Here is a 25,438-nt window from a genome sequence, read left to right on the forward strand (position 1 = left end):
TAATCTTATTCCGTAATAAAATTTTCAACGCATCATTAATGATCGAATATAATTAATTTATACGAGGAGATTATTTATTTTATGTATATTTTTAAAATACGTTAATATTTAGCTTCTCAATCGCTGGAATTCTGATCGACACATCACTTTAGGAGAACATATGAAACATTTACACATACAGACAGATTATTTCCTATGAAAGGTAAAAAAAAAGAAAATATTTTAATTATTTTGAAGGAAACGTTACGTACATTTTATAAAAGAAGAGTTTTATAAATTCTCGTACATTGAAATATCATGGAACCCAAGGAAGCGAAAAAAGACAATTATAAGGCAAAGTTAACTTATTACGAATGGAATTTTGTTTATTTAACATGTTTTTCCTTTGGCTCTATAAATACACGATTTTAAAGATGTTTTTCCTTATTAAAGTCGACATTATTTACAATGCTGTATTCAATAAAACCTTTTTTTTATAATACTATTTTGACAAACAAATTGTCATCCAACAGACCTTAATTTATTTTATATTCGCAGAACATTAAATCCGTTAGAAACAAAATAACAATATTCTCAATACACTATAATATTTATAACAATACAAAATTGAAACGTAGCATTTTCAAAGCCGTTTCAATCAAGCCTCATACGACAGACGAACCGTCGGGCGATCGCTGCAAAATTGCTGGTAACGAGATTCGTTACCGATAACACTCTCGGCTGAACTAACTCGATTAAAGGATAGTGTTAGATGATATTGGATTACACAAATTTAACATTTAACGTAAGTGATTGTATTCAAGAATCACTGTAGATATTGGAATTTTTAGAACTAGTCCCAAACTCTTATAAAAATAGCATCTTTATCACACACAATGTAAGATTATTCTACAAATTCTAAGGTTTTATTTAGTTTAATGAATGTCATTTAATATTGGATAACTCAAAGCTAAACCCTTTATTAGATATTTTATTATATATATATCTCTATATGTAAAAATTAACTTCTAACTAACCATCTGCATTTGATACAATATCAAAGACGACCAACATTGTAACAGCCTACATTCATACGGTATCTCTCACCTTAATATGATTATATAAAAATTTCAGTAAGCAAAATCTTATTCTTACAAAACATATATACTAACGAAATCAAACGAAAATCGTAACTTAATACTAGAATTATTTTATATTTAAACGAAATTATACCGTTATTTGAGTCGCTTAGAAATGAGAGAAGTAGTTTATATTTAAAACATTCTGTGTTGGTTTAAACTTTAAATTATTGTACTGGTGTTTATGATTGATGACTGGAGAATAAGTCTTCTGTGTATAAGTATCAGGGTTTAGGGAAACTTGTATTAGACGCGTGTTCTGCTGAAAATATAGATATCAGGTAATTTTGCAGCCACAGTTTAGCACTTCGCGTGTGTTAGTATAAGAAAGCTTTTGTACAATTTTTTAGTGTAAACGCAATATCCGAATTAAACCGATTGATCTTCAGTTTATTTTTTTTATTTCATAACGTCATTTTATATGAAACAATTAAGATCTATTAACAAAAGATATAAATAATTTGAATATTTTAAATCTTTACTCTTTATAAAAAAAAAAAGATGTTTAAAAGTACACGCAGAATAAAAAAAAAATACATTTTAATAGTCATTCTGTTAAATGTTTCTTTATGTTAAATTAATTCTTTTAAAAATCTTTCGTTCGTATTCAGACTAAAACTATCAAGATAACAGTACGAAAAGAAATGAATTTTTATATATAATTCTACTATTTCAACAGGAAATGTTTTCAAAAAAATACTATTGAGGCTATCATTAAAAATTGTCACTCTCAAATCATATATGAAATAATACACTATAAGTTCATTGCACTTGATGATCGAATTTATAAAACGAGTTTAATATAGAACTTAAAATACAATTATTATTACTTAACACCACGCAGCCGAAATTATGCAATATTTATATTTCTCAAAAGCAAATAATATTCAAATATTTCTAGTGTTTGAGCAGTTGTTAATATAAAACAATACTAATATTCCCGAATCATAAAACTAATGCGGGTATAACAAAACCCACTATTCCACCAAAACGAAGCAAACTATAACACGAACTGAACTCATATATATTAAATGTTTCAAAATAGGTCCAATAACTATCAATAATTATAACAATCTCGATATATATAACGTAATTCAGTTAACTATTATTGAAATAATGCATTTCTGTGCGATGACATAAAACAATAAGCGTTACGTCCCATATGTATTATAAAACATCTCAGTATCCAACAGCTGACGCTGTCTCTGTAGCGATCCCAAACAATTAGATCACGTATGAATACTATAAATAATGTAGCTAATGTATTGTCAGCTCGAATGTCATCTGCACTCAAAGATGGTAGACCAATAAACATACTTGCGTCACTGACTGTACGTGAAGCCTTTATTAGCCTTGGGACATTTTATTGCACTGTACAGACAGTAACACATTTTATGAGACGTCCACGTGGCCTTTCGAACAATTATTATTGGTTTTGGCTCGTGATCCTGTCATTACAATGGACAACGCTACAAAATAAGTCGAGCAAATTTAGTGTTTATTAACATGGTTTATGATTCATAATGGCTCAATTATATTTTTTTCTTCAGATCGCCGTAGAACGTTCGCGATTCATTTGTTTTTGACAGCTAAAAGCGTGCCGGAACTTTTCTGGCTCAATTAAAAACGGTGATTATAAGGATAAATGTAATCAATTTGCTTTTATAAAAATAATTCTGAAAGGATGCCCTCAACCGGGGAAGTAGTATAGGTGGGAGCTTCGTAGTTAGATGTTTCAATGTGTTTCTTATTGAATCTTGAACGAATAATCTATTTGAATCGACGGTGGCATTATTTGTTCACAAGCAGGTGTACGTGTAACATTGCTTTCAACCTCCAAACTCTACGAAACCGTCTCTTAGGTAAATTCAATTCAATGCAATCGCATCAGATAACTTTATATATTCTGAGATACGTGTTGCTCCAAAACGGAAATACTTCCTTATCGAACAGAATATATAGATATAAATATTTATAAATATAGTAATGCTATATATAACAGTTCAATTCTTCTTGAAGGGTTCGTAAATTCATTCATCTTAAATCATAAATCTAATGGGAACAAAGGAAATATCTTAAAATAAAAACCTACCATCACGTGCCGGTAAGATCCTAATAACATTTGCGTATTTCAGAGATGGCCGTTATGAACAGGTGCGACAAATGCAACCATTCTGAGACGGATCCATTTAAATAGCAACTTTATTCAAATAATGTTACGAATCCATTTCGACTGAACCAGTTAAAGTCAAAATGGCGGCTAGTAAATAGAGCTTCATTTCTGCTGAAATGAGACCAAAAATTTATTAGGTATAATATTTTGAAACCTCTATAAACAAACATCATTTTTGTCGTGTTAGGAAGGAATTCACAACCCAAAAGACAATACTAAATCAGCAAAATTATAAGAATTCATAATCACCAAATCTAAATTTAATTATTTTGCAAAACAATTAATTGGTTGACTTAACTTCTTAGGCTCAAATTAGTTTATAACGGAGGGTCGCTAATTGTAGCATTAGTATTCCAGATAGGGCCTAAGCAATTGAGGTCATAGGGACTATAAATAAATGCCATGGAGAGCTATGTCATTCATGATAGAGGTATATCGATCAACTTTATACAATGCTTGTTTATTATGAGGGCGTCTCGAACCTCGGGAACAAACAGATTGAAAGATATTAGCAACTGGAGATGTGACGTCACAAGGCCCCTCGCTATAGCACCTCCTATAGACTTGAAGTAGCTAAGAATATGTAGACTTTTTTTATTCTGTTATCTAATATAAAATGTTTCCGTTTTGTATCTTTCCATTTTTCTATAAAATTAACATTGGTCAGACGATTTAGTTATAGGCATAGAAACATTCTCTAACAGAAGTTCGATTTAAGATACTAAAGTCATTTCAGAATTGCGATTTAAAATACAAAATATTTCTCCTTGGCCCCAAATTCTAAGTTGAAAAGACATCTGAAGCTAAATCTGGAAATTTTATGCAGACCGTATGCTCATTTTTCTCTATAAATAACCTAACTCATCACAATAAACACTTGTCTCCGATTCAAAATCAGAGCTCATAATGAAAACGAATCTATTACAACAGTGACGTCATCACTTACTTGAAATTTAAAAAAAATGAATACATTAAAAGTATATAATCAGTTAACATATTGCAAGTTTAATTACAAAGGGAACGCCTTTTCCGTGTCGTGTCGGGAGTTACTGTTTTGCATATGGGAAATGTTTAAAATAATATTAGCTTCGTACGAGGCTTGGATATCTCTTACATGTAACAGATGTACTGGGGACAGGTATTAGTCCAGCTTAAATTGCATCGCCTGCGACACCTCTCCGTATGTTACGTCACGTAAGCTAGGAATTACGTTTAATTTACGTTCGGAATACGTTTAGACAGCCTCCGACGTACACGTATCAAAACGTTGCTTATTCATATTTTTCATAAAAATATATAAACTAGTATAAATACATAAATATTTAAGAGAACTTGCATTTATTTTGCAATAAATGTGTATATTTTTATATGTATAATAATATAGGCACACGAAAGGATTACACAAAAGACAAATTTCCTTAAACTTCGTTTACTCACAACTAAGACAGTAATACTAAGTAATTAATAATTATGATCAAAGAAAGGAAAACTCAAATATTGTTAGAATATCGACATTAAACGTAATAGGTATATAAGTGAAGTTCATAAACCTATTTAATTATTTTTTGTTATTCGCTTCGCTCTTATCGCCGGCATGTAGGCATATCTATTAAAATTTTAGTATAGTTGCAGCCATTTTAGGGTCAACATGTAAAATTGGAGACCACAAATTTCAATACTCACATGAATGATACCGTAAATTCATTTAGTTGTACAATAAATTACTCATGAATAAATATTGTAGAAATTACGCTTTTATATTATATGTATACTTATTTAATTTGATAATGCAATATTTTTAATGTGGAAGACACGACAGAAAACACGACAAAAAAACTGTACAAATATAGAAAAATAGAGAGTAATAAAAATTTCTATGGAAGAAAAAATACCATCAGATAAACTAGTGAAATACATACAAAGTGAAGAATGACTGATGAAAAATGACTGAGAGGTATTACATACACTTACGAGCGACTAAGAGGGATCGCCCGAAGTAATATTACTGCTCTGTACAGTGCCGTTATTAAGACTTTATATGTTTAAAATTCCGAGCGTTTCAAAGTTTTTTATTCGTTCACATATGTGAAACGTAGTAACTGTAGGTTTTGATTAAACAGTAACGCTGAAACCGCCGTGACTTGTATCACATTATTATCAATTTGAAAATGACAAATAATTTTTAAACTTCACAAAGAACTGACACACAGAGCGAATTCAGAATTAAATTATGCATATATTCAAATCCTGGGACAATAAAATAATATTTAACTGTTCATTGTTAACTGACATTGATAGAAAGCTGTATAAAATATATTTTAGGCAACGTTAACATTTACTTATCTAATATTTGTTTGTTTGTAAATAACTGCTTCGACCCGAACATTATTTTTGTATTAATCGGTACCAGTATCCTGTGGGTGCTGTAATCGATATTGTTTTCCTATCTCGTCCGAACAGCCGCTGGAATGGCGAATACTGAGATCGGCTATGTACGCTGAGATGTATTCAAATAAAATTGTTTAAAATTAACATATTCACAATACCGTATAACCTAAGATTCGTCTTAAAATAATAAGAAAAAAGTTCTTATTCTTGTTTTTTTTTTTTAAAACATTTGTCTTTTAACTTCAACTGTTATAAAAAATATATATATTTAGAAATATTATGAAAATTTTAAATCATAATTGAGCTAAATATTAATTTGTAGTTTCGTGGAATAAAAAATGCTTACAGACAACAAAAATGAGATCTTAAACAAGGTACGCGGTTGAGATTGTTTTTATTCTAAGTGAACTAATTTACCTCTTTTAACGTAAGAATTTTATTCACTTCCTAATAATAATAATCACAAAGATTCTATAATTTGGTTATACAAAAAAAATCGTAGATATTACAATGGTGATAGTAAATGAAAAAATCATCAACAAAAGCTGAATTCAGAGAGCGCTGCACTTACTTCATTGCATTACAAACGATAATACGAATGATGATTAATGTAGTAATGTAGTTTTAAAATAATATTCGCGTAGTTTATCGAAATATATTAGTTTCATTTAAATGAATAAAACTCGAGAAAGTCTTAGATCTCATTACGAATGATGATTTCTTATAAACGTGTAATTTTTTTTTGTGTACTAAATTATATATATATATATATATATACATATATATATATATATATCATAACACGTCTAGTTAACATGTTTTAAATATCTATTTCTATTACGTTATTCACAGTGCAATATGTTTGGTTACAAGTTTGTAAATTTCATCAACACATTAATAGTTTTGTTATAATAACATGCTGATTGTATGAAACAGACTCATGTAACAACAAGGACACCTGTGATAACATTCATTGAGATCCAACATCTCATCTCTTATGAGAGCTCGGAGCTTTATTAAACTCTGGGTTAAATGTTACACATTCTGTGGAGGTATTTGCTTGGGGAGCACGTATTCTTTATTTTATAGAACTAAGATTTTCTAAGGTAAATAAATCAATTGAAGTATATTTTGAACACATTCTTATTTGTATGAAGTAATAATCTAATTGTTAGTAAAAATGTGCTATAAAAAGCGGGTAATATCCGAGAAAAACTGTTTTATTGATATTATAGTGTCATTTTGTTTTGTCAAATTATCAGAGTATTTTAACTGTATTGATTGTACCATGAATATTATGTTTATTGATTAAATCCATATGAGTTAAATTATTTTAAATATAAGGATCAGTTATTTATTTTTATACATAACTAGTTTTTGACCGCGCCTCAGTCCGCGTCTATTTCAGAATTAAAAATGCATACACCGGGAGGACTCTGTTCCGCCTTAGACGTCTTAAATAAGCATATTTAGGATTTTATTAAAAAGTTGCCTCCGACAACAAATTTACAGTACAATGGTTTGGAGTACGCTTTTCCGGCACTTAATGTTATGATTGAAATTTCCATCATCGTGCAAAGAAGGATAAACTCCTGGTTCCCTGCTACCTTCCCTCTTATTTTCGGCCAAATACGTACACCAATTCTTGAGTTATAAACGGTACAAGTAACGCGAGTTTCTTTTTGTTATACGAGATGTTAAACTGAGACATATTCAATTCTATGGAAGCTATAGATTTTTAAATCCACATTATGACTGCTGTATTTCTGATCGCTACAAACTAAACTAACAAATTATTGTCGAACATAACGAAGACATCAGATCTGATTGGGTTGTAACGGTGATCGTTTAGGCGTGCTATCGTGATGGGGCATCAATTATTAAAATCCTCGATATCATGTCGTAAATAGCGAGTTCATGGAATCGAAAATAGAGCCACTCAACATCATTATATATCAATTCAGTATTTCATTAGTGTTTAAGAACTATTACATAATAACTCCCGCTGTGAACTTCTGAGGCAATATGGACAAACTTTTGAACGGAAAATTTTCATTTCTTAAATGATTTTTAAATATTAATTCCATTTCTATCTAAAATACTTCATAAATAAATCAATCATCAATAAGTTAAACTTGATAATCGAAAAGAAGCAGATACGAATCCTTGTCACAATTCTTCTCGTATATAATTTTTCAATGTATACTATCTATTGATTTTTTTTATAAAGTTCTTAATATACGAACATATCAAAATCAAAGAATATTCATGAAATTAATATCCATATTTTGACAACTACTTAGGATAAATAGGATGGTTAAAAATATTATTGGGTTGTTATCTTTCTAAACAAAGATTCTACAAGAAGACCTATTAAAGCATCACAACCTGTCATTAAACGCTTTGTATTCTATACACACGGTTTGTTTTAATGGCTGCCTCGGTTCCAGATATCTGCCATCATCTTGGCAATTATGTTTACAAAGAAAAAATTGTTGAGAACTAACCATTGTTGCTCAATGCGGAAACAAAACGACCTTGGTTCTAGCATTTAATTAGGTGATTTGATCAAACAACAAAAACTTATTACATTATATTAAATAATCGCAAGGCAATGTCTCGTGATACTTTAGAAAAAATATATTTAAAATAATTTGACGTCTATTTTTTAAAAACATATGTGAATATAGAATGAAAAAATCGTCACAAGCAGGACTCGAAATTGAACTCTCCGGAATATCACATTCCAGCATCTTGACCAATTAAACTATCGTGACAAACGTTTGTACGTAAAGCATTAAACAACTAGGCATCCCTGAGGTTCTAGGTTTGATTCCTGCTCGTGTCAATTAATTTTTCATTCTATAATGTTCGAGTTACAGTTTTAGATTTGTTTTTCAACGTTCAGCGTTACGTCCAGTAACTTTCAAATGAAACTCAATACTTAAATGTTGCCATTAAAAAATTACAATTGTTCAGAATTATAATTAATTATAATCAGTCGTAAAAATAACTCTAAGGATTATAGAAAATATATTATAATTAGTGGCGCCACTTGTAACAATAAAAATAATATAATTTTAAATAAAGTATGCGTTAAAATTTAATTAATTTTAAAAATATAACTACACATTTGCATGTAAGTTATAACATGTATGTATTTATTAAATACATATAATAAAGATTTCCATTGTCAGATATATTTAAAGAGAATATTAGCATGATGTATCCGTAGGTGTTATACATGATCTCGCTGTTACAAAATCAAACACTAGTCAGTATATGATATTATTTTGTATGCGATCCTTAACATAGATTCAGGCTTAATCAAAATCATTCTTTACAACGCTAAATTGTATTAAAGCTATGGAGAAACAATTGGCAATACTTATTTAATTAATGACCGTAAAAATTGTAACACTGAGGAATAATCTTATGTGAAGTATAATTGAGCGGATTTGGATGAACTTTTTATTAATCGAAAGCTAATCAATCGGCACGGTCCCTAAACGTTTGAAAATAATCTTCTACAGTTTCAAATTATCAGCTATTTTTGGCGATAGCTGAAAAGTTTTCAATAAATAGCATTCCATTGATAGTTTTTATATATTGAAACTTGTACAGCTTACCTTAATTGAACGCTTTGAAAATCGGGAACACGGAAACTGTTAATTAATTTAAAAAAATATAAGCATGAAAGAAATATTGTGTATAACATTGCAAGACACGTGTATGAATGACGTCATAGATTATTGTGAAACTAACAAGAAGCTCGATTCAAAATACGTTATACATAGATAAATGTTTATAAGCTAATAGTATATAGGAAACCACAGCCATTTACATATTTCCTAGTGCTTTTTACTTCAAAACAGTCGTCACAGACGGCGGTGATAGGGATGGCAATCATTTAAATCCTTTTCCCCCATCACCCTTCTTTACCTTTTATATATTAGGTCGAAATTACGGAACATTTGCTTTTGTAAATGTGCCATCAAAATTATGATAGTACCTTCAAAATGAATAGTTCCAGTTAATTTGACAAGAATGTTACAGCGGTAACCGAGAAAACTATGTTCTGCGTCGACAAAACTAATAAACTCGGCTGTTGATATTATTGAATCGTAAACTTTGTTTGCACCAGATGTACTAATTAGAATCATTTTCTTTATAAACAAAATGACGCAGGATACATAATATTCGTGAAAGTTACTTTACGTCTCTTGAAGATTTTCGTATACACATTACTTACGCTACGCTATTTTTTTTTTTCATAAATAACTTTTTTTTTTTTAAATTGAACTATTACAATTAATATACCAACGTATAGTCCATAGAAAAATCATATATTTTATTTCGTCTAAAACATCTACGTAATTGGATGTAAGTGTAGAGAGAAATCTTTTTAAATTCTTTGGTTGTGGCCAATTCATATTCTTCCTGGATTATAATGAAAACAAGAAATGTATCGGTATTTTCTTGTTTTGTAAGTTATAGCCATGACGAAAACTATTTTTTTTCGATGTCGTAAGTTTTGCCGTGAGGTTGTCGTAAACGTTAGATATATTGTAAAATTATATAATAAATCTTGTTGTTTATCCAAAAATCTCAGTTTCATTTAAATGTGTCTTCCCGTAAATGTTTGATATCATTAAGTTAATTATAACTTTACTGATCATACCACGTAACAGACAGGCGGAAATTGTTGAATAAATAAGTTTTTTATTCTTCCTACTCCCAAATTCCACTTTTACTTTCATAATTACTAAAAACGAAAAAAGAAAAACAAGTAAAAATAAAAAAAAATATTCGTTAAATATTTTAAGTTTCTTTTCAATGTAAGAACAGGCCTCTAAACTAAAAAATTCACTTTGAAAGTCGATTAGAGTATTATAAGAAAAAATATTCTCAAAGATTTAATTAAAAGAATTTCGGATTTTCTAGTTTATTAATAATATATATATACTTATTATAGATTGAAAAGCGAACACTGACAAAAAAATTATCTTTCTAACAAAGCTTACTTTGATTTAGGGCACTGTATTACAAATGCATATGACATACCCACATGCAAATGCTCATAAAATTTACTTTGCATTAATTATTATTTACTGATACCAAATACTGCAACGAGTGTTAGTTTTTGCTGCTCATAATAATACTGGAATATATAATATATAAAATTCCATAAAAAAATTAACTATCCGAAGCCCACACATTTCCACGTTTAAGCGCTGGATATTAAGGTAGGCACAAATCTGTGTACATAGGAATTGGATCGAAAAAAAGAGTTATTATTTATCAGACCTTATCCATCGTCAGACGCTGAGAATAATCTATAAAGTACCTGAGGATTCCAAGCAATATTATAATTAGTTTCATTCAAATCAAATTCACTACTCTCATATATTGTCAAGTAGAGACAGTCAAAATCTTCAAACACAAGCATTCTCTTTTTTAAATAAAAAATATTATTCAAGATAAAATTTTGAGATCACATTCATTATGAAACGTTATACAGGCAGTTACGAGTTTTTCATTCATTAAGTTATAGCTGTACGTAAATCATGTATGGTCATAGCTTATCATATAAGATACTTTTATCGTAGTTATGTCAAAGAGAGATTAAATTCCATCTGTGTTTAGTTAACATTACATCATAATCGCAAAACAAAATATTATAAAAAACGCTCATTGTCTTTCATTGGCGACGTCAACAAACTATGACGCGGTGGATCGCAGCCATTGTGTTTTATATTTGTTTTTATAAATTACAGGAGCACGAAAATGCTGTCAGGGAGATTGTAAAATATGGGAGAGAGTGAAAAAAAAACTTCGTGACGCGCCTCTTCTGTAACACGGTTCCTTGTTACAATTTCTTGACATAAATCTACACCAGGACCTTGACAGGGCGAGAATACATTGGCTAGATAATTATATATATTAAACAAAGGAGGTTCAACGTGAAAACTAAATGTGGCTCGGATTTCTGTTATACTTTTATTGTTTACCTCGAGACAAAGGATCGCGGAAAACCATTCTATGTAGAAGTTTATTTATTTAAAAAAAAACTCGTATCTTCTGTGAGCGCAGCTAGCGTGCACATGTTCTATCTAGAACAACATTTTTTGACGTTAATTACAATGTACATTAAAAGTGTGCTGGGTTTTCATTAAAACTTTGAAAGTTATTAAAAAATCCTCAAATTTCATTACAACCACAGCTTTAACGCGAGTCGTCGTTATTTATTTTGCTCAACAAAATTATCCATTCCCTTAAAATATATATTCGGTTAATTAAATATTCTACCGAATATTTTTTAAAAGTATATAAGTAAATTATATAAGGACTTCAAAATATTAAAAACCAAATGAAAGTGTATATTTGAATAGAGTTTAAATGAGGCAATCGAATTGAATATTATGTCTGTGTACAATTTATAGATCATATTATAATGAAATTAATATTAAGCTGACAAGAACAAATATAAAACTAATATTTTTCGGATTACACTACGCTGTGATCATGTCGCTGAAAAGTAACCGAAACTAAAAAATAAAATAATACGCTTAGGATAATACGAAAAAAAAAATAGTTTTTTTTAATGAATACTAGCGAAAGTCTTAGATCTCATTATAAGAAAGTAAAAGTAAATAATATGCATATCAATTAGTATTGTCCGATCATAATCATTCCTTCTCCTAAGTAGCCTTGGATTTATTGTTTTCTTATGTTCATTACCGCTTTTATTCTATAAAGGGCGAAGTATACATTAAGGCTTTGATTATAACCGAATTATTATTAATCTTAATCAAACAGTCGTTAGCAATATTATTGTTCAACTTTAAAGTAAACTTTATTTTTATTAGATTTATTTTATATCGGAAACTTAATCATGAAGACGTTATACACAGATATCAACGGTCGAAGCTCGTTAAATATTTCATTCACTTAGTATATAGTTATTAATTTAAAACAGATGCCTGAATAATATTTTTTCTGGCCTTTAATCTCGCTCATAGCATCAGTATCACATTTTAAATCCTATTACTTGTTAATAAAGTTCAGTTTCCATTGAAACTACTAACTCTGTTTTTTTTTACAAATTATACATACAGAGTGAAAGGAATCGAACCAATCACGTGTTATGTATGTTTTAGTATGTTTTTTTGTTATATTTGACTGGAAAATGTAAAACAATATAGCTGTCCGATATGAAGGGAATTAATTTAGGTTCCATTAAAACCGATTCACTTTAGCAACACGCTAAGAGCTATTTGTAATAGATTTGATGGTATGGAGTTCGTTCAACAATGTAATGACTATAATTTATACGAAGTAAATAATTTAAAAGCATTTATACTGGACGGAATTAAAATGTATAAATTATAATATATATATATATAAGAAAGTTGTGTTAATTACACTGTTTATAACTTAAGAACGGCTATAGGGATATGGTTGAAAATTGGAGGGGAAATAGCTTAGAACCAGGAAACGGATATAGGATATTATATTCTGTTTGATGTTAAAAGAAAAAAATACTTAATAAATTTAATAACTGGTTATTTATGGCTTCTTGGGAGGAATAGAGTTCGCCCGATCAGCTAAACATATATTACTAATGCTGAAATTAACGCGGAGGAAGTCGCGGGCAAAAACTAGTATATAATAAAACCAACTTAGATATTATAGCAAACTATTCGTACACACTTGATACAGATTTAGCTATAATTAAATGGTGTGATAGTTCTAGAACACATAACTTATACAAAATTCAATATGTATATAAACTGTAATGCACTTTTAAGGATATATTTTTAATGGTATGGCTTCATTCGCACTGGAATCGTGGAATATTTCGCCGATGTCAACGTTATTATATGTTGGACGAATTATATCTTGAGTACTGCGTGGAGAAAACATGACAGAGTTTGTCGAATAGAATAAGTTAAGGATAGTTGTAAAATATTTTTTATAATCAAAGACATGATTCAGTATTACAACTCATAATATTATTACGTCTTATTTCCAACGTGAATACGATACCATTAGGACCGTTAATATTGAGAGTAATAACGTAAGCAACATTTTTATTTCCAATTCATTCTTGCTAATCAAACCACTTTATAAGGTTAGTAACCTTAATATTATTGCCAGATAAAAAAATTATGAATATGTAATATTATTAAGCCGGGCTTAGACTAGATAGTACGATTTACAAAATACTGATATCCGACTTCTCTCACAACAAATAAATTCAAGAAAATAAAAAGACGTAGTCTTTTTTAATCAATTACGTAAAACAATAGATAGAAAAACGTAATACAGCGGTAACAGGTTTTATCTCAATTTTTTTTTTTATTTTATCATCTGTTATATTTAATAATAAAACGCTTGTTTTGTAAGTTAATTAGCGAACTCATTAAAAAGCTATTTGTCAGTATGTGAACCAAGGACTTGAGCTCGAAGTCTTCGCTTGTGGGTCAGGGTCTATTGGATTAGTTCCTTTGGGGTCAATGAGAGGAACGACATTCTGAATTGTTACAATATAAAGGATATGTTTGTTTCAATTATTCGTCTTTGCTAATGTCATTTTAATATAGAAACTGCTATTTCAATTTCATTATTTAAATTGCTAATAATTTGATATGAATATATACCTTGACTATCAATAAAAAAAAATGTTGAATGTCAGTATTAAATAAGCAACCAGTAAATAAGGATGCATAACATCTAAAACCAACGGCTAAAGAATTTCGTAACATAAATGCAGATGCATATCAGCCTTAAAATATATGGCAAAGAGGGTGAGAACGAGATGACAGCAAGTAAAAAAGGATGTTCTACTCCTTGCTCGGATTTTGGACACAGCTTTAGAAGCTTTATCTTTTTTATTTGTACTGCCCTCCTTATTAATCTGTCTGAGTGTGCTACTGTAGTAAAATGAATTTAATAGCACATATTATTTTAAGCCTATATAATATTCAATAAATATATAATACATACAAAATAATGTTGTCGGTTTAAAATTAATGTTAAGACAGCAATAAACTAATGTTTCAATAAATACAATTTCATTGTGAATAAGCATGAGCATATACCATGTTCTAATTTTAAAATTATTATATAGATTTTTTTTTTAATTTTATGTAGCAATCAAATGTGTATTTCAGTATATTGATCAAAATTTTATATAAGGAATGCTATATTGATTATTTTAAGAGCATTAATTTTTACTTTGAAAAAAAATTCATTATTGAGAAAAATATTGTCCTTGAATTTTTTTTTACCCAGTTATTTAATGAACTTACTTTACCTAATTTACTTAAGACTTACAATTTATTTTGTAATGAAACATTTTGATTGAATACTTCTTTTTATTAATCATTCATAAATGAATGTTTTTTTTTTAAGTACAATTAAATGTAAAAAATATATTTCTATAATAAAAAATACTGATTCCACTAAAATTTTCTGTTAATAATTTTAAAAGTCCCATTAAAGCTTAATATAAGCAATAAACGTTATTAAACAGTGTATTATTAACAGGAAAGACTGAAGGACAGTTAATTACATGGAAGCAATAAATAAAGTTTATTGATGTCAAGCATACTTTACAATCCGAGAGGAATTTACAGCGTGCCAAAAATAATTTACCGGCTATTATACCACAATAGTCTTATCAAGAGGAAACCCGAGTTTATCCGACGCGCCTAAGCATTGTAAACACTGACTATTTTTATACACAACAAATTTAATAGCAACTATATGATTTGTTCGTTATTAACTTACCATATGAAGTCCTTGCAGTGTGAACAGAATGTTGGCTGTTTGAAGAACCTCGGCATAAACTTGTGGTCTTTCACCAGGTAAACATTCTTCTTCTTGAGGGCACCTTTGCGGCCCCGAAGGCGCATCGCCCCCGCTTTAATCTCACCACCACCCTCATCACAATTATTCTCTTCGTCCGCCATAGTGAGCCGGCGATTAGTTACCGGTGTAGTCGGAAATAATTATCTCACAATAAACCGCGAACGACCCGCAGAAGCAGACCGTCCTCAGCAGAACGTCATCGCTCTTTGACAGAATTATGGAAATCTGACTAGCCCCTGAAAAGATGTCATTGTCAAAGTCAGATGTCAAATTAAGTACCTGTGTTGCTAATCTTAGATAGTCTACGCACAATTCAAAATTATAATATAATTCGTTCAATGAATAAAAACGTCGATATTGGCAAAATTTTACAGAATTCTTCAGTGACTGAATCCACAGAATAAAAAAATCTTACTTATTTACAACTTGCACAGGTAGGAGCTGTAACTAACTTTTTTGTTACAGACAAGTGCCATTTCTTATATCTTGAAATATTGCTCCTTTATTTGAAAATACTTAAAATATCTGAAGTTCATTTAATAGAAAAATAAACAAATCTTTTCTCCAGATTTATTTTTTATATATCTTTGAGTTATTTATCAATATATCACAAATGCACAGATCACCACATTCCTGATAATAAGATCCATGAGATTAAAATATTACATAGCTTTTACTTATACTTTTAAATTGGGTTTATTTTATTTCCCTTACTACTTATTCCCTACTAATAAGATATAATAGTCAAGTTTTAAGAAAATACAAGGAGTTTTATTTTTTCCTATTCGACGGCATTGACAAGAAGTTTTTTATTTTTAAATATTATGAATGTTGACACATGACGTTTTATTCGCCAACCGACAGCCGCAAGGCGTCGTTATTCAAATTTCTTACTAAAGAGTCGTTAGAACATTTGGCAGTTACAATATATATTTGTAGTATATTAGTTTCCAAAGTGAAAATTAAATGGTTTAAGTGTTGAATACGTATATAATTTCAGATTTATTTTTATTTTGCCATAATTAAAGCAAATATGAGCACAGAAAATTCTGACTCTGGTAGTGGTATAGCCCTCTCCTTGGTGGCACAATTTGACGATATAAATCGTTTGAACAGTGTTTTAAATGATGGAACATCGGAAGAATGTAAGTTCATATAGTTCTTGACCTCAACAAAATATATTTTCGTAAAATGACTTATGGCGGTAGTAGTCTTGCTTAAGTCCTTTCTGACTCCTACCTACATTAATAAAATAAAACATTGACACAGTTTCCCATTGCTTTTGAATATTTTATGAAAATTGTTGTTTCTATAGGTTTTCTAGCATTTGTAAAACAAATGGAATGGGTGAGAACCCAGTGGGCCACCGCAGAGGCGGAAGCGAGGCGCTTACAGACAGAGCTTGATGAAGCCTTGAATAAATTAGAAAAATGGGAAGCGAAATTTGCTCATGTTCGGAAACTCCTAGACGGTGAAAAGAGAGAAAGAAATGTAGTTATGAAGAAATATAATGAGTTGGTATGTTTATTCCATACTTTATTAAAATTTCTTAATTGCGTCGCTTATATGAATATATGGTATAATGATCTAATGTTGATATGAGTAAGGTAAACAATCAATTAATTCCAGAGCAAACTCTTGGATATGGCTAGGGATCTGCTCTTCAATGACAACCGAGCGAAGCTAAATAATGAAACCCTACAGAAGCTGGCCTTCTTGAATGGCACGGCACAACAGGACCATAACGCCAAACTGAATGGTGTACCGGAACTTAATTCTACTGGTTTGTAATATTTCTAACCAATACTCATAGACCATTGAAATTGATGTTATTATTAAAGTTATAAAACATTTATTCCTTAACTTTATCTTAGAGATTTATCAAATTACAATTTACAATGAAAACATCAAACTACATCACTTTGTTTGAATCATACTCTCCGATTACTGAATTCATTTCTATAAAATTTCTTCATAAAAATTTTCATGTCAGCATTATATATTCTGTTAATATTACATAGATTCAGACTTAAGTTTATTTCCTGGCTATATAAGACTATTTCAAACTACATTAAACATCCTAACTATATACCCATACATTGTCACATATAATTCACTGCAAAACAAATGTATAACATCAAAATGATATAGGGACACTATTATCCGAGATGTCATATTCACGTTCGGAGGATGATCTCGATCTGTCACTGGCTTCGACGCGTCGTTCCTGGGTCCAGCGTGGAGGTTGGGCTGCTCGGCCTGATGCTCCTAAAAAAAGACGATCATCGACATCGTCAGCTACTAAGGTACAGAACGGAAATATGGACGAAAATATATGTTTAACAACTACTTGATATTGTGTAACTATCATTCAATCAGAAATGTTGCCTTATTTGATAATAGCAAATATATCGAGTCTGATCTGATGTCAGGTCTGTGTTAGGAAAATCTCAGTGTTATTGAATATCTTTTTCTTCCAATATAAGCAAAATGTTACTAAAAGGGGATGTGGATACATGCAAGCCGTTCCAATCCCTAGCTTTGATCATGAAAAAGGTATAAAATATCAATATATACATTTATCAATAATTATTCATTCAATTCAATCAATATTTGCCAAAACATTAATATTCAAATACAGATGATTTTCTCCTTTTATAGTATAATTTACAAAGCTCATCTCAAATATTTGTTCATCTTGATAATTTTTTTATATACTGTGCTCATATGCATGCATGTAAATGACACTATATATGTATGAAAAGTATGAATTAAATTTGTATGAAGTCTTCATAATGTCTTAAATATCAATGTTCAAGTACATATATAATATAACATATCCTAATGGACTATTCCTTGTTTCTACTTATAATTCTAAGTATATCAGAGTTCTATAAAAGGTCTATTTTAACCAAAACAATTGTCATTTTAAAACAGTTTCAACAAAATAGTACCACTGCTTTGGATAATGGATTGAATGTAAGATACTTTGGAAAAGTAAAAGTAGTTATAACTTTTGAGTAATTTTTCCTTAATGATTAGGTAATAGAAGTTTTTTATCATAATATTACTGGTTTAACGAATTAATTTCTCATGAAATTAAAGCACATTTACTTGTAAACTAAAATTAGTACACATTCATATTTACTAGCATCTCATTATGTAGAATAATCAAGATTTTATGTAGTTGATATAATTTAAATCAATACTAAATTCGTATATAGTGTTCTTCGGTGTTGCCATAACAAAAAATATCAATCAAATTTAATATTTTTCAGACAGTGGAACTTCATGGTGGTAAAGTGCTGGCAACTGCGACCACCACACTCACGCTTGAGAGAGCCCCCACCACCCACGACCTTAAACCACCACAGAACTTTGTGAGTATCACATTACATACAAAACAAATGTCTTAATACATTAAGGGTGTCTACAAACTTGGAAATGTCTATAGTTGGTGCAGTCTAGTTGTCTTTGAAGTAATTGAGTCAGATATATTATAATTTGATACATTAAAAAAAACACAAAATCCATTTTCCAAAAAACTAACTGACTTACTATGTTTTAAATAAACAATGATGAAAAGACAAAAAGTTACCGAAAAGTTATTGTTTGGTGAAATGTCATATAATGTAAAAAACTTAACCAAAAAAATATAGTTCTATTTAAATGCGAAAATGTTGTTTCTCATCAGATAATATGTAGTTTGGAATGAAAACATGTATTGATTTTGGTCCTTCGTTTTAATTGCATCCACGACTCAATGTATGTCTGTATTTCCCAGCTTCCTATATCTGAGAGTAGCGATGAAGCGCAAACCCCTCGTCCGCCCGCGCCTCGTCTGTCCCGCAATAAACAGGATGTGGTGCCCTCCGCGCCCCCAGGTAAATAATATTTAGACATTAGCTTACTAGCTCATGGCCGCGACTTTATCTCCGTTTTCTTTGCTATTTTTTTCTTTTCGCAATTAGTTAGATACAGAGAGGAGCTTGGACGCTGGAGGTAAGCATTTAGGGGCCCCTTGAGCCTACACCTGGGTCGCAAGTCCCAGGCACTCTTGAAGCTCCTCTCCCTGCAACTCGATGGACCCGGCACTCGCACGGTGAATCCATGGAATGCGAAGTTTCGTCTCTATAACGCATAAGTGTGATATGAAATACACAACATGTTAGCTTATTATCAGAGACATCTATAGTGTGTGACGTGACTTCAGATACCATACCACTGTTATGGTATGTTATCCTCATGCAGAAGTCCTATTGAGAAATTTCATCAAAATCGGTTTTATAAATTTATCATGAAAGAGGAACAAACATCCATCCATATATATGCTGGTATAAAATTTTTAATAATCTACGTATCCGCTTGCAAAACTATCCCGCTGTAATTACTAACCACATGGACCTATTTGATTCATGTCTCGACACATATTTGTGTGTAGAGTCCGAGAGCGCCTCTGATACTCCGAAAGCTCGCCCTCAAAGAACTCCGTCGGTGATGTCAGCTGTATACGGCTCGCCCAGGGTGAGGCCGAGGCAACATAACTTTATAGGAAAAAACTTCTACAAGCGAGAAACGTGCGGACCTTGCGGCAAGACGTGAGTATCATGAAAGTTTTAAAAAAAATATAGTCCATGACAAATAAGTTTGGTTTTTTATTGTAAAATACTATGGTGAAATTTACTTGTTTTATATAAATTATTTGTAGCAGGGCATAACTCTCTGCAGGTGAACAAATTTGTATTTTAAATATATATTTTTTTAAATACAAAACAAATTAGCGAGTATGCTTCTATAATAAATATATGTATACGTGTACTATATGTATTATAATATAACATTTCAGCATAAAGTTTGCCAAGATGGGTGTTAAGTGTGAGCAGTGTCGTGCGCAGGCGCATCCCGAGTGTCGCTCTCTGCTGCCGCTACCCTGTGTGCCGCCTGGAAGAGCACTAGCGCACCAGGTATGCGCACAGACATACCACAATAAAACACACACACACACGCACGCACGCTCACATACTAATACATGCGCACGCACATTACCCCACGTACCAAAACTTGTAAATATACTATGACTATCATTAAATAGTAATAAACTATATGTCATCAAAGTTTATTGCTATTCTCCAATTGACAAATACAAGTCACAAAAACCTAATAAAATTGTGTACTAAATACGTCTCTGTGTATCATCAGGAGGGTAGTATAGCTGACTTCGCACCGTCCACTCCACCTATGGTCCCGGCGCTATTGGTTCACTGTATTAATGAAGTGGAGAAAAGAGGTCTCACTGAGAGAGGGATATACCGCATATGTGCCGTCGATAAAGACGTTAAGAGACTTAAGGTTTGTACTTTGATGGATCGGTTATGGTATACATAATACGCACGTGGAGAAGTGAAACTTGATAATTGTAAACAATTCTTATCCACTCAATTCGAAAATAAAATACTGCTTTATTAAATTATAAGTGTATCAAATGATACTAAAAAAGTAATGAATATTATAAATAAACTGACACAGCAACAAACACTTATTATAGCTAATTCCACGACGCTCACACTGTTTACTTCGCTGCATAGCATGAATACCATGCGCATGTGCTTGGAATCTACTGACTCTCTCCTTCTCTCTCCTGCTTTCTACATTTGTGTATCTCCCTCTCTTCCTTTCAGCTTTAAACGTTTAACGCAACCTTGTTGGAAGTCGCATAAGAAGTTTCACTTCATAAAATATGTCCAAAGTGAAGTGAATTTTTAAATAAAAAAATCTTTTTTAGGAGCGTTTCCTCCGCGGCTGCGGGTCGCCGTCCCTGTCAGGTGAGGACGTCCACGTGGTGTGCGGTTGTATCAAAGACTTTCTCCGCTCGCTCAAGGAGCCTCTCGTATCGAGCGCGCTGTGGGCTGACTTCATGAACGCGGCGTCGCTCGCCGAACCCAGTGACGTCACAGCCCAAATGGTCCACGCCGTCTCCCAGCTGCCACAGCCCAATAGAGACACACTAGCATTCCTCGTGTTGCATTTACAGAAGTAAGACTATATTGTAAAGGTTTACTTAAAATATCCAGTTAACTAACTTCTCGAGTGGTATACCTGTTATAGATTACATTTTTATATACAGTCGCGTTGTTGCAGGGCTTAATAAGTATAATATAAATAAATAATATAACATGAACATTTATACTTATTATATATATATATTTATATATTTATTTCAGGGTATCTGAAAGTCCTGACTGTGAAATGGGTGTTGACAACTTGGCGCGAATGTTCGCCCCGAGCGTGGTGGGCTACGGTCTAACGACTGCTGCCCAAATGTACACCGCTACTGAGAAGATGTTCACTGTGAGATACACCAATATATTCACCAAAAATTGTTGCTCTATCAATACTAACTCATTATATGACAGTTTAGACTTTCTTGATAATTAATGTTAAAATTTATTTGCTAACTCTTATATTGAAAGCAAAGATGATTTAATTATATATTGTAAAGAATTTTTATATATGTATATAGTTTATGAAGAAAATATTATTTACTTGCTGTTCTAATGTTGAAATTGCTGGAATTCATCAATAACTTTGCTGCAAATAAATCATAATTAATAAAAATATTGAGACGAACATTGAATAAGCAAGCACATTTAATAATTTTATGGAATGTTCTCAATTAATTGTTTTCATTATATTCTGAAATATAATAATTTTATTGAACCGCAGGTGATGCAAGTGTTATTGAACCTACCGGGCGACTACTGGTCCCAGTGGGCGTGTCCCTCTGATGTGAGTTCGCCTCTCAATACAAACAGACCCAGAGGATTCTTCTTCTCCCCCGCTGATACTGGGTAAATATATAACATGCTACTTAATGATATAAAATAATTGTTATTCTAATACTTTTTTTTCTATGTGCATTTACGATTTACCTTGAAAAAATATTTTACTTGTGAAATATTACAAAGTGACTAAGAAGTAAATCATAACAGTAATGATAGGGATGGGTGAAAGTGGTAGAGGATTGAATTGATATTCTTCGATTTATTTTAGTTCAGTTACCCAATACAATATAATACAGTACAGTTGGTGTAGGAGAATTATACGACCGAATAAGAAAGACTAAGGCCACATAGAAACGTTGTTTGGTTTATACCAGTTGTAACAAGTAATTCTATTATGCAATAGGATATATATATATATAGGCTTTCCTAAAGTGGGTGATAACGTGCCTTTGTTGGTCGCTGGAGGCCCAAAAGCGGACTCAAAAAAAATGTGGTGTTTTATAGATGCTTGGGGGAGGGGTGATTATAATTTTATTTGGGTAGAATAAGTTACAGTGGCTCTTCAGAAGGTGAAAAAACGGAGGTGCTAAAAAATAATTTATTCTCAAAGTGGTCAACACACAAAAAAGTTTGGGAACCCCTAAATAGAACTTGATGTAGATTTCCTAAGCCAACTGATCTATTATACACAGTGAGAAATATTTACACAATATATAAAAGTGGCTTTATATGCCAGTATTACAAGAACATAATATAGTTTTCGACTTATAATTAAGGAACATTATCCATATGAAAATAGTTTCTAAATTGAGAACTGTTTCATATAGATTCAATACAAATGTACATACATTATATGATTTAAGTATGAGATAAATTTAGTTAATAATCATGTTATATTTATTGCAGGATTTCAAGAAAGAAGAGAAACTACTTTCAGTAATGAATGACCTGATAATAGTTTTGTTTCCTTTGTTTCTATTGTTAGAGACAAGTAATGTTAACCACGAATATAAGTGCCTTCATACAAAGCTTGAATATGTTTACATTTAATTCTATATACAGGTAGTTAATTTTTTTATAGGTTATTTTAATTTAGCAACTGCATAATGAAAGATTTCGTCTAAGTTATATATAAAATGTTTGTTAATATGTTTAAATATAATATAAATTAAGACTCGATCTGGACGGATTATAGGAATAGTAGGTACTTAATAGATTATGTTATTTATGTACGCTTTGTATGACAATAAAATAACATTGTAAGTTGCCAAGTCTCTGTTAATATATAAATGTACATATTGATTTAAAATGATATACATGTGTTGGGTCGTAGCTTTACTCGTTGTATTTGTTGTAGTCGAACTGCAGACTTCTCGTATAGTCCATGTTTGTAGCCGAGCTGCGACACTTGTTTAGCTTAATCGTGTTATTGAATATTTCCGTTATCGTGACGTCACGCCACCGCCTAAGATGGTCGATCTAGAGAATATTTATCTCACACATTCAGAGTACAAACCGAATTGGGTCGTTTTATTTCTTTCCGTTTTTTTTTTTTGTTAGTTTAGGAATATATATAAGTGTGAATAATGTTCCGCGTACATCGTTTCTTTGGTCGGGTTATGATAAGACATGTTTAAATGTAATCAGTAATCGCTTTCTACTTGATAATATAATGGTAGTTTTAAGTTAATGTATTATTTGTGTGGTCTAAGGCGCTTTATATCTACATTAGCTTGGTTTATATATGCTGATAGATCTCGTAGGTTATATATTTATTGAAACGCGATGTTTCTCTCGTTGGACGTTCGTTTGCGTCGTTGTGTTAGTTGTGAATTCCGTTTCCTTAGACTTAACATTTTCCTAGTCACCGACTAGTGTATGGGTGTGTGTTCTAGCTACTAACGTAGGTTATGTTTTGTTTGAATCGGTTGCTGTATTTTTAGTTATAAGGCTGTGTATAGTAAAATAAAACCATAAAAAACCTTTGATCGTTTTTATTTGTATACTACCTGTTGCCGACGACTTCCCCCGCATAGTGAACACACTGAGATACGCCTCATCGTGGTTAGGAAATTTCATTTAATTTCTCGAAAATCCTTGTCCGATCCTGTGTTAGAAAATAAGACGCAGGACAGTCATCTTTTGTATTAAAATAAAAAAAATTAATCAGCCTAAGTATAATCGAATCATAGACTAACAAAGGCATAGAATAGTCGCATTGCGAAGTTCTTCCGTTTTAAAGTCTGTTACAAAATAGCGTGAGTTGCTTCTACTAGCTTTACAACTTTACCTACGTGCGAGTGAAAGTCCTGTCAAAATTGACCGCGTCGCTCCACAGATTTAAAATATCATTTTTGATTCACGTACCATGTATACTTTCATATAGTTATATTTAAAAGCTGTTCAGTTTAAACTGAACAGACATTTCGATTGTATTCATGTATAGTGTGACAAGTGGCGCCGTCCGTGCCGTACTAATAGGGGATATTCATGTTTTTTTTTTGTTTTAAATTAATAGTTTACTACTTTATAACGTAGGCAAAAATATAAAAACTTGTAAAACATAATGACTTTCGACGCTGATGAATGCAATGTCGTATCAGATGACGTCACATTTCGTTCGACTAATGGTGACGCGTTTTGGAATTTTGAATTTCGTTCCCTTATTTTGCACTTTTTGAATATTATTTTAGGGGTTTGAATAATAAGTAAATAAAAAAAAACTTTTCATTATAATATGACGATAATAAGTATTAGGGAAAAAATATTTTAGACCATTTAAAAATTTGATGCATATTCCCTTTTATAATTTAAAAAGATTTCCACCTATATCATCACGATTTCTATGGAGCTATAAGGCATGGCGACTTGAAATTTGGTAGGAATATTTCTTTTGCCGAGTAGAGGTCAGCTAAGAACGGGTTTGACGAAATTCCACCCACAAGGAGTGTTGCGGGGGCGTTAACAATGAATAATTCCAATTTTTAACCTATAGCTTCTATCGATTCCAAATTTGTGATGTGGAAATGATGTACGAGGGGATTTCATGACAATTTACTCCCAATATGGATGGCGGGGGTGGGCGATAACAATGAAAATTT

At 31.2% G+C, this 25,438-nt stretch overlaps 2 protein-coding genes across 2 annotated transcripts in view; one reads left to right on the plus strand and one right to left on the minus strand.

Moving 5' to 3' along the window:
* The window catches only part of LOC116770115 (protein kinase C, brain isozyme), a 102,511-nt gene extending 86,749 nt beyond the window's left edge, over nt 1-15,762 (minus strand). Inside the window, exon 1 of the mRNA XM_032661468.2 lies at nt 15,475-15,762. Coding sequence (XP_032517359.1) covers nt 15,475-15,656 — 182 coding nt within the window. The 5' untranslated portion in view covers nt 15,657-15,762. The remainder of the gene's footprint in view (nt 1-15,474) is intronic.
* Nucleotides 15,763-16,417: 655 nt separating this feature from the next.
* On the plus strand, nt 16,418-24,320 carry LOC116770110 (rac GTPase-activating protein 1). Its single transcript, XM_061527775.1, has 13 exons — nt 16,418-16,700; nt 16,871-17,073; nt 17,185-17,338; nt 17,707-17,861; nt 18,834-18,935; nt 19,340-19,439; nt 19,997-20,153; nt 20,402-20,519; nt 20,755-20,904; nt 21,338-21,588; nt 21,777-21,903; nt 22,279-22,403; nt 23,244-24,320. The coding sequence occupies exons 1-13, from the start codon at nt 16,589-16,591 to the stop codon at nt 23,275-23,277; spliced, it is 1,788 nt and encodes a 595-aa protein (XP_061383759.1). The 5' UTR covers nt 16,418-16,588; the 3' UTR covers nt 23,278-24,320.
* The last annotated feature ends 1,118 nt before the right edge of the window (nt 24,321-25,438 follow it).

This window comes from Danaus plexippus (assembly GCF_018135715.1).
Source record: "Danaus plexippus chromosome 13 unlocalized genomic scaffold, MEX_DaPlex mxdp_15, whole genome shotgun sequence".
In the NCBI taxonomy this organism is placed as follows: domain Eukaryota; kingdom Metazoa; phylum Arthropoda; class Insecta; order Lepidoptera; family Nymphalidae; genus Danaus; species Danaus plexippus.

Bases quoted from the DNA above. Each gene is read 5' to 3' on its own strand.
- LOC116770110 (XM_061527775.1), top strand. From the start codon at position 16,589: ATGAGCACAGAAAATTCTGACTCTGGTAGTGGTATAGCCCTCTCCTTG. The intron at 17,074-17,184 runs GTATGTTTATTC...AATTAATTCCAG, and splicing joins TGAAGAAATATAATGAGTTG to AGCAAACTCTTGGATATGGC. The intron at 19,440-19,996 runs GTAAATAATATT...ATTTGTGTGTAG, and splicing joins GGTGCCCTCCGCGCCCCCAG to AGTCCGAGAGCGCCTCTGAT.